This window comes from Mytilus californianus, unplaced genomic scaffold (assembly GCF_021869535.1).
Source record: "Mytilus californianus isolate M0D057914Y unplaced genomic scaffold, xbMytCali1.0.p SCAF_6, whole genome shotgun sequence".
Classification (NCBI taxonomy): domain Eukaryota; kingdom Metazoa; phylum Mollusca; class Bivalvia; order Mytilida; family Mytilidae; genus Mytilus; species Mytilus californianus.
In genome coordinates, this window is record NW_026262712.1 from 14503581 (window position 1) to 14514662 (window position 11082).

At 31.2% G+C, this 11082-nt stretch overlaps 1 protein-coding gene across 3 annotated transcripts; it reads right to left on the minus strand.

The window, feature by feature from the left end:
* Positions 1-217: 217 nt before the first annotated feature.
* On the minus strand, positions 218-8715 carry LOC127706879 (uncharacterized). 3 transcript variants are annotated; one of them, XM_052211613.1, is made up of 6 exons: positions 8576-8715; positions 5182-5213; positions 3224-3332; positions 1519-1595; positions 938-1003; positions 218-524 (listed from the first exon to the last, which is right to left on the minus strand). In XM_052211613.1, the coding sequence occupies exons 1-6, from the start codon at positions 8653-8655 to the stop codon at positions 346-348; spliced, it is 543 nt and encodes a 180-aa protein (XP_052067573.1). In that variant the 5' UTR covers positions 8656-8715; the 3' UTR covers positions 218-345. The 3 variants fall into 3 exon arrangements, 2 of the variants coding, with proteins under 2 accessions (XP_052067573.1, XP_052067572.1); XM_052211612.1 differs by having other exon boundaries at positions 5182-5264; XR_007984601.1 differs by lacking the exon at positions 1519-1595 and having other exon boundaries at positions 5182-5264.
* Between the last annotated feature and the right edge of the window lie 2367 nt (positions 8716-11082).

Consider the following 11082-nt stretch of genomic DNA (forward strand, 5'->3'; position numbering starts at 1 on the left):
TACCGAAGGGACAATGAAAAGTTGAAAAGAAACCGACAAAACCCTAGAAAATTACCAAAAACGACAAAATGCCAAACAATAGTATAATTATATAAAACTACATGGAAAAATGAAAACCGAGCAATGAAAACAACACATAAACGGGGTGATATCAAGTGACCTGGACGGTTTAACAGATATATATCTATTTAAATGACACATATTACAAGCCTTTATTGTCCATATGATTTATTTCAAGCATATCAAACTCATGATATATATTGCTTAGATAAAAAAAGATAAACTGATTTATCATGTATAGTTGTGCGTGTTTAGCCTGCTTGTTATGCACACACTGGTTCATATTCATAAAATTGTGGTGTATTGTTCGTTTGAACAGCTTTGTCTGCTCTGTCTTTTGCCTTTCATTTTTTTCTTGAAGTTTCTTTTGCTACGATTGATTAGAAGAAATACCGCAACTGTCACTGTCAATGTAATTGATGTCGTACATATAATATAAATCACTACCGCTCGGATCCTCATCCCTACAAATTGAATAAAATCGTTTGATTAATTGCTGCTTTAGAAATGCTCTATTATATAGTTGAATTCACATTAACTAAGCAGAATGCAGCAAATTAAATCAATACATGATTTTACAAATGCAGATTTTACAGTAAAACATGTAACAAGTAAATTGAAATGTGTCTTTAAAAACTGTAAGCCGTTTTACAAACCTTACGACTTCAACCACGCAACACAATCAAATGGAGACAAACTGTAAGGCACACTAACTGATGATGCGTTGTTTCTACAACTCCTGACAGTAACGACACAGCCCTATGATTGTTACTATATACCACATTCTAATAATCAAAAAGACATAAAACAGTTTGCAAAATTTTGTACTTTTCCTGAATATAACGACATGCAGAAGCGTGAATTTAAAAAACCTTACCATCAATCTTTGCCTGTCTTACTGTACCGTTTGTTGAGTTTGAGTTAGATATGGAAGTCCAGTTTGCTAATGATAAGATGAATGTTAATATAATGTGTATATATTGAGTATTACGAATTTGAGTATTGACGAATATGTCTATGTTTTGCAATATGCTTTTAGTAATCATAAATATTTGTGTATATTTCTTCACATTATAGCATATACGATATTTAACTGTGTATTCTATCAAGTAGATGATTTCATATATTGACCAAAAATGTGAAATGTTTGTGTACAAGACTTAAAACAGGTAGAATGCAAAGCTGTTCTGGACATTAAACTGTGTATCCTGTTTGGAACCGAAAACAAATAACATTTATGTTTTCAGACAATGTTAGTTAGTTGTCGTTATATTGCAACTGTCAAAACCGTTCTAAGTGACTTTCTTTGAGTAAAAATAAACCATTTTAAATTTGTAGCGTACCACATTTCATACATACAATTTTACAAAAACACAAACATTCAAAGTTAAAAACTCCTATAATTGCGCAAATTTGACGTTTTAATTTGAACCAAGTGTTAAGAGTTTGTAATGTTACCTCCAATATCAGATGAATAATCAGAACTAAGGCTAGATGTATTTATTGACATCATGCATCCTTTCACATTATCACACCTACGGTTAATAAAAACCAAGATAATTTGAAGAAGATGGTTAACAGATCAACAATTTTTCATCTGAAAATGCAGCTACCTGACATTAATTAAAAAAAATCAATCAATTCGATAAATAACTGCAGATCAAATTGTATTTCAAGACTAAATTATTTTTAGATATGGGTTCGGTTAACTTTATACCCCTAATTCATACAACATCTATAGCAGCGAATACTCCTCAGGGGCTAATAAAACAAACATGTTTAGATGTCGGAATAAAACATAGAATAAGGTGTTTAATACCTTTTACAATTATATACAAATGTTAACTGAGAAGTTTGAAATATATATCTGTAATACACACATTTACATAAACCGTGCTGTCAGATTTGAAACAATAGACCGATCGACGTACTACAAGCGTAATACCTCTCGATTTACCCCTTTCATGAAATGTGAAATAAAATGTGATATAAATGAAGGAATAAAGCTTATCCGTATTATATTTCTTTCATGAAAGACCAGCGACGTCGGATATGTTTCTATTTTTTTAACCAAGATCCGTTTCTCTTTTCGTAGAACTAGACATGACCTTATTAGACATATCATCGAGTATGTACTTAAATTTGGCAACACAATGGGTGACACATGTAGAACAGGATCTGCCTACCCTCGTGGAGCATATGAGATCACCTGGACTCATGTTGCTTAGTATTTAGTTTTCTATGTTATGTTTTGTATTTTGTTGTTAGTCTTTTGATCGGTTTTCGTTGTTTGCAATGGCGTTGTCAGTTTGTCTCCGACCTACGAGATACCTTTAGTATCTTCCGCCTCTCTCTTCTAGCAATTGTTTGTTAAAATGTATGGATATGGTGTAATAATCCAAACGCAAATATATAATACTTAGTTATAAAAAGTTCGATGGCCTGATTCAAGAGGATAATGTATAGTTTCAAATATATGGTTATCTAGCTTTCTCGCCAACCACTCGGCAGCCTTACAAACTGTCTTTTTCATTAGAACATGTTTAATTATAGTCATTTCACATAATTTATATGTATCTCATACTTTTATACCATTATTTATGATTTGCACTACTTAGCAATCATCTATACATATATAAGATCATTTTTTTAATGAGAAACACAACGGGTGCTACTGTGGATTCGTTATTATTTGTTGGGTACCAATTTTCGTGGATTTCGTTGGTACAGGTACACCACGAATTTAACTGTTCAATGAACTTCACATCTTTTATAAGGTTGTATGTAGACTTTGGCAAATCCACGAAATCAAATATCCACGAAAATGCAAGTTTTTCTTAATCCACGAAAATTGGTAACCACGAAAATAAATGAATCCACAGTACCAGGGGAAGGAATAACTTATCCTTCATGGTCATCAAAACATCCTTTTTTTTTCTTTCCATGATGTGCGTTCTTTTTACTCTTTAGTTTCATTTGTTTAATGTTTTGTTCTTTCGTATGCTTTTTTGTTCTGATACTAGTTTTGTTAGATATTTTCTCTTCTATTTGGTGGAGTTAAGTTTTAAGATGTCACTTTTTATTTTTCAATTCCAATATTAAACGATTGAAAAAAATGTAAGTGCTTGTAATATTTTGGAGTGTACTTTAATTTAGAAAATACCTTTGATCTGGTTGACAAGCACATACATCTGCACATCGTTTACCGAATGCACCTCCTGCACATGGAACACATAGCGATTCAACAGCAGAAAAGAAACCAGTTGGACATTCTACGTGAAAGAAAATCTTATAACAAGTATCATATTTTTTTTTTTTAGGTTGGGAGGAAAGGTATTCATTTAAAAAATACGTTCATAAAAAATTATAGCATAAACAGTTTAAATTATACTGCACTTGATGCGCTTTTCTGCAATTAACGTCTCTTCAGTGATTTTTGAGGCTATAGAAATACTTGAAAATCAATCTCTAATACAAAAGTTAAATTCCACAAAAAATGGGTTGACCCATGGATAAAACTGTATTTCGAAATTGTTTCAACTGTGAGTGTTTGTTTCTTTTTTGTTTTGTTTTTTGTGCTTGTTTGTGATTTCTAATTTTAAATTTATCAGTTGATACCTTATGCTAGTTAAAATAGTTTATTTACAGCCTATACGAAATCAGGCGAACTGAATCATATGTTGTTCGTTGGTTTTTTTTTTTTTATTTATTTTCTTGCAAGAGTTGGTCATCTGTACTCTCAAAAGTGTTGTGTATTCCAAATATATACGTTATGTATAACACATGTTTATTTTGAAGGGGAGGATTAAGCTTACTGGCGTGTATGTGTTATGATTCCCAAATTTTGCCTCGAGCGTTTCATATGAAAATTGTTCTATAAAGTCCTGTTGAAACTCCATTAGTTGGTTCAGTTAAAAACTGTTTGAAATAAGTGTCGGCAAGGGAAAACAATTACTCCCTTATGAAGTAAAAAACCACAAGTACAACTAAACAATGATTTGCACATTATAACTATCAAAGAATGCTAGCCTTGTAGTTCAAACTACTTAACCTACTTAAATGTACAGATATCGGTGTCAAAAGTTGATAACATATTTGCAACAGCAACGTCATATACAGAACAGTAAAAATATAATCTTGTGCAGCTGCATGACCAATTGGTACCAAATTTCAAAACAAAAGAATCATCTTAACCGTATATTCTTCAAATTTTCAATCTAAACTCATTCGCAAAATAAAACAACAACTTTATGATTTAAAATCTTTTAAGACAAAACATAATTCTGCTTACCCTTCCGGGCACCTGCGATCACCCCCCAGTTTTGATGGGGTTCGTGTTGCTCAGTGTTTGGTTTTGTAATTTGTGTTTTGTTAACTGTTGTTTGTCTTTTTCTTTTTTAGCCATTGCGGTGTCAGATTGTTTTCGACTTATGAGTTTTAATGTCCCTTGGGTAACACTCGCCACTTTTTTAAGACAATTCCTTAAGTTCATATATATATAGCTTTATAAATAATATTTCCATTAAAATATAGACAAAATGCTTTTCATTCATTTCTGCAGGTGTACTATTACACTTTCAATAGCTCATTTCCATTGGTAATACATTTTAGTTAACGTTTTGCAAAATCAATGAAACAAATCCTACAAATATCTTAGCATATATGACAATAATGAAACAGCAATCATTTGGTGGCATATTTAGTTTTTGAACGAATTTTGTTTATTTTTTTTTTCCTATCGTGGGGAGATTAATGTTAAACTATTTTTTCGATCAGAATTTTATCGATTGAAATCCCGACCCAAACATTTCTAATTTTACCATTTAGAATCAGTGACATTTTATGTATTGGTAAATCAGAAAAGAAAACGTGTTTTGTCATTGCCATACAGAAAAGGGTCTTTTAACTTTAAAATATTTTCTGTACCATATATCCATGATAAAAAATACATAGCACGGACATCTAAAGCTAGGACGTTCTTTCTGTCTTATGGTTTTGGGCATTTACCCTAAATGTATTCTTATTAAAACACAACTGTAATGAGTGAGGTGATTCATATTGGGGAAAAAAAGCAATTTCTATTAATATTTATAATTAGAATTGACAAATAAAAAAACTTACTTTTACATCCAGTGGAATGCTGTTCATAATGGCTACAACAGAAGTACTTTGTGAAATAGATTGTACCAGCGTTTGTTGAAGCCCTGTTCTCAAATGCAAGTATACAAATTAATGCATATATGCGTGTTGAAAATTTATCAATTCAAAAATATGTTTAGGTTGAATAAAGGAAACCTAGTTCAGTGCGCTTATATAAATTTTTAATGAAATATTGTTTGAACCCGATGGACTGAAATATTACTAAATAGAATAAACCTCTTCTACGGTAATTGAACAGCAACACAGCGATATACAAAATACTTCTGAAGGTATATATTATACACCATCAATACAATACGTCTGGATATTCTTTGGATAAAATTGAAAACTTGTCAATTCACACTTAGTTATATGCTGAATTACATCATTAAGATAAAAACAAAGGTCAAACATTGACATAGGTTTCTGTCTTAAGACGGACTTAAAAAAGTGTCACCTTAATCTTTACGCACTTTTGCTATATTTGGAGCGATTGAGATCTAACCCTATTGTAAAAAGTATTGTTGAAATTGATGTATTGTTCCTTAGAACGTTTTTTTTAATTCTCTCTCGAGGTGAAACAGCCTTGTTTACATATACTTCTCATCACCTTAAATTCATACTTAATCAATTAAGACAAGACAACACATGCATATTTACAACAGGTCTGCCTATGTCAACGTACGAATGCTTGCATCACATTTCATGTAAACCGAATTTGGTTCGGTATGATTATATATTACATGTGTATTCGTGTGTGCCGATAACACAATTATTCCATGCAGGTAATATCAATTTAGTGTCGGTGCTTTTGTTGTACTAGGTAGTAAGATTTAAATTAGAGGCTCGAAAAAACCTGTGTGTCTCACCTGAATATATCTACATCTTTCTTTATGGTAATTTTCCAATATTGCAGACAAGAACTTAATGCATGATAAATATTCTCGTTTGTTGATCTTGTACTGCTGTTTATGGCTAATGTATTTTTTTTTATATCACAAAAACAAAAAGATGGAAAAAATAGTGATTCACGGTATTTACTTTTGGAAAAAAATGTTTTGACAATTGCCGCCTATTTGATGGATTTTGAGATCTTATTTTATAATTTTTTTTTTATTCGTTATTTACAGGTATTTTGATACGTTTGTCACATGTATCATGTTTATCATGTGGCACAATAATCAAGCAAGTGAAAAAAATAAGCATTATATGGTAAAACAGTATACACTCTCTTGATTAAGTATGATAATAATATTTCCATTATTACAATTGTAACAGCAATAATAGTGCAAGAATACATATACATTCAAATATACATATACACATAAAATATACACACGTTTGTATGTCTTTACACCATTAACATTTATCAGTGACCTTAGCACAGGGGTTCCAGTATATGTTGTTTTCTCCCACACTAACATTTTTTGAAGAAATATGTTTTTCTAAAATTTAAGTCCTTGTATATGAGGTTTTACATTTTGCACCTTAGATCTGTAAATGAAGCAATTTTCCAGTAAGACCACCTTATTTCTTATATATTTAATTTATAACTTTCATAGAGGCCAACAATGTTAATATTCAAATTTAGTAAAATTTTGATTTGTACTATATAAAAAATCCAAGAATTCGGATTGTACCATGTCAAAAATGCATGTTTCGGCTACAATAAATATGACATAAGGAGTCGCCTGAAAACTTCGGCCATATTGATCTATTTTGTGATTTTGTCTGGCTGATCATAAGTTGTATCATGGGGATCAGTTTCGAAGTTTACTGTTTCTCTCTTTCCTCTAAAAATTATGACCAAAACGTCAAAAACCTAAATATCGTCATTTGAGGACAATAACACCTAACACCACATAAGGAGTCGACTGATAATTTCGGCCATGTTGATCAATTTTTAGATCTTGTCTGGCTGATCATAAGTTTTGTCTACAGTTTTTCTTTTTAGTTCTTTATTTTTTGAATGATACATACTTGACAATAATGTAATATTTTTTTTTCACTAAAAATTAATTACAAAGCGTACAGCGCTACTACATAAAACAAAGTTTGAAACTTTTCTGTAATTAATTGACTTTTTGTATTAGTTTATTCTTTACGTAGTATATAATCTTTCTTGTCGCTATTTTTTTCTCTTGTCACTTCTTGACGCTCTTTGTCGCTTCTTGTCGATAAACTTCTTCTTCTCACTAATTAGTGAGACCGGAAAATGCAAATATGGGTAAACATCATTTATATGGGCAAAAAACTCAGATCTTTGGTCCACATTCTTTATGTGCTTGTCCCAAGCTTGTATATGTAGTTCCGAGGTTGTCATTTGTTCATGTCTCTCATATTTGATTTTTGTAAATTGTTTCATTATAAATTAGGTCGTTAGCTTTCTATTTCATATTTTTCATGCTGTGGCCTTTAATAATCGACTATAATGTATTAGTTTTTCTCATTGTTGAAGGCCGTACGGTTGCCTTTATTTGCTTACATCCACTTCATTTGAACTTTGAATAATAGTTGTTTCATTAACAATCAATTTCGTCTATGTTATATATTTGTAGATTGTGTCTTGCTTGTCATTTTTTGCTATATACAGTATTCTCTATCCTATATAGTTTTCAAGTTAAAAGGCAAAACGAAAATAATGATAAAAATCGTCCCTAAAGGGTAATGATTCCTATAAGGATTTGTCTGTAAGTTTGTCATTACCTAGACAGTCGGAAGATCTAGACATTTTGAACATGTGTGGCCCTGTCAGATTTTCTTTATCTGCCATATATCAAGACTATATACAAAACATTCGTTGTATCCCTATGTTCTATTTGAGACCTGTCGTCTATGTTGATCGGCAGACTGGATCATTGACAATCATTTTCTTAACTCGATATCACAAGGATTGTTCTGGTAAAGATTGGTTTGATCTGGCTGAATAGTTTCGGAGAAGATGTTTTAAAAGCTAATGGTCGACAACAGACGAAAGACGATGGACGCCCAGATATCGCAATAACTCACACTGGCCCTTTTGGGCAAAGTGTGCCTAAAGGGGCGGAAGAAACCAAGGAGGAATGATAACTTATTTATATTCTATGTGAATTGTGTTCTTAAAATCGTATAACTGTATTTAAATTACGAACCTTGTAAAGATTACTAAGATAATGCATTTCAAAATATATGCATGATATACTTAGAACGATGAAGTTTTAAAATTTTCTTTAACCAGTAACGATTTGAAGCATGTGCAGAAAAATTGTGTATTTATTTAAAATTAGTTGCGATATAAGGAGACAATTTGCCAAAAAAGGAACACAAATTTATAAATGTACTGTATAAATGACAGCGTAACATTTTCATAACATTGAATACCAATAACAATGAATACCTAGCTTGCTTGCTGCATACTCCGGAAGAAATGCATATCCCGAAAGAAGCATATAAGGACAACAATAGAATGAAATTCATGATCCAGTCAAAGTATTTTTCACTAAAAACAAAACAACATTATTGTACAGATGATGTGGATATTTTTTGCTAAATATAATTAAAAAAAACGGAAATTATAGAGGATGAGGTCCTCAGTATAGCAGACAAATCGATACAAAAAGTATACTTTAGGTAATCTAAAATGTTTACTTTCTTTTTTCTGTCTTTTGCATATACGCTTAAACTTTTCGGAATCATTGGTAAAAAATCCCCCCAAAATACGATGTCCTGACATTATAAATGTATCTGATTGCAATGATGTCAATACAACATTTTATTACTTTGTCCTTTATTACAGCAACATGTATGCGTAGGAACTATACTGAAAAACAAAGTCTACTACTTTGTAGATGTTCCTCTTTACCAGACTCGAGTAAGGGGTTATATAACTTAGATAAAGATACGTGAATGTAGAAGAAATTGGAACAAACAAACAGACATAACTAAATATATTAAACTGACAAAAGACAGACAGACAGACAGACAAAAGACAAGCACATTAAAGACAAACATACATGCACTATGTGTGTGTCCCTTTTTCTACTTTTTGGTCTGAAGTTTATGTCTTAAGCGTGATTCTTTGATTATTCTCAGTTCTACATATGTTTTCAGTCTCGTTTTGCTTTTCAAAATACATGTAAATGCTGCAGTAAGTAGCATGTAGTAAGTGAATGAAATAGAGATTGTGACTTCATAAAGAACGACCTAACAATATATCATCATTTAAGTCATTGGTCTATTTTTGTTTTCATTTTGCAATGCATTAAAAACTTCCTCAATTAAAAATGTACGACATAAACACATTTGCTATATTTCAAAAATAATCATTTTACGTTGAAAGCGATCGATTATTGTTGTTAGTCAAGATTAATAGGAAATCCGCTTCCCATTCATTTTTATGAGTATTGTTTTATAAATTTAAAAACTAATTTGATTTTACAAATACATACTTTGCAATATTGGAAATATTATATATCCTTTGAAAACTATTTCTGAGGCAAATGTAACTCACTGAACATTTTTGTAGTTCCTTTGAAAATAAAAATAGATGCAAAACAATAACTATAATGTCAAAATAGAGTTTTAAAAACAGTCAAAATGAACATACAATATGTCAAGTTCTGAATTTTTTCGAGTAAAGTACCAACAACATTGTGAATGAATTAAACAGTAAATATCAAAGATCTGCAGTCAACAAGGAATTCTAAAATAGGACAAAAAAGAATGCATACGCAATATATGAATACACTGTCGTGTATAATGTCAAGAGCAATCTGAAAGTGATTAAAACAGAGAGGCTAATAATACCAAAGGGACATTGAAACTCAAATAGTTAAAAAAAAAAAAACAGACAACATCATGGCAAAAAAAGGAAACGACTAAAAGATAAACAACAGTATACGAAACACAACATAGGAAACTAAAAATGGACAACATGAACCAAACCAAAAACCGGGGGTAATCTCTGGTGCTCCGGAAAGGGTACACAATTTCTGCTCAACATGTAAAATCCATCGTGTTGCTAATGTAAGTAAAAATCCGGTTGTAAGTCTAACTCGGTAGGTCGCATTCGAGGAAAGGAGACGGGATTGAGGTTACAACAATCGGAACATATCCGTCGTCATCTGTGAAACAGATACTCCATAACGTTTAACCAACTCGTGATGGCGTCCTTAAAATTTACGAAGGAATGATTTCAACTTCACCACTTGGAACTCATGGTTTATTAGCTTCCGTGTGAGCATCAAATCTATACCAATGAAATCTTAATGGGAAATGTAGACAAAAAGGCTTAGAAATTGATTTTAACTTTAACATAGCCCAATAATACTAGACGCACAACAGTTAGTCTAAGAGTATATTCCTAAGCTTTATCAATTAGTCTATTGAGCCGAAGAGAAAGACCTTAAGGATAATTCCTTAATTTATTAGCTTCATAAACAGCATAACCATGAAAAGATGGAAGCGAATTACTACCTGTTATTTTCTTTGTGCTGTGCATGTGAATGTACAATTCAACATGAAACTGTATATAAGTGATACATCTTAGAAATGGAAATTAAGATAGCTGTTTTAACAGTAAAATGTGTTTAAACCACCATTTTAATTTAAAATCATATGTTTATTGCGCAGTTAATTTTGATACAATCTACACGTTTAGCTACGGTAATTACCAGGGTCAATTTTGAATTTTCTAAAAAATATAATTCCGTTTCGTACTAAAGATATTCATATTTTGACAAAAAAGTATATGCCATTATAATCATTTTAAAATAATACGTTGACTTTTGTGCATATTAAGCCTGGTTTGACTTATGGTGGTAATTATAAAGTCCCTTGAGAATAGAACTTTCTTAATTTTGAAAAACGTTCTCTTCTTATTTCTCAGTCATAGTACAGCTGTTG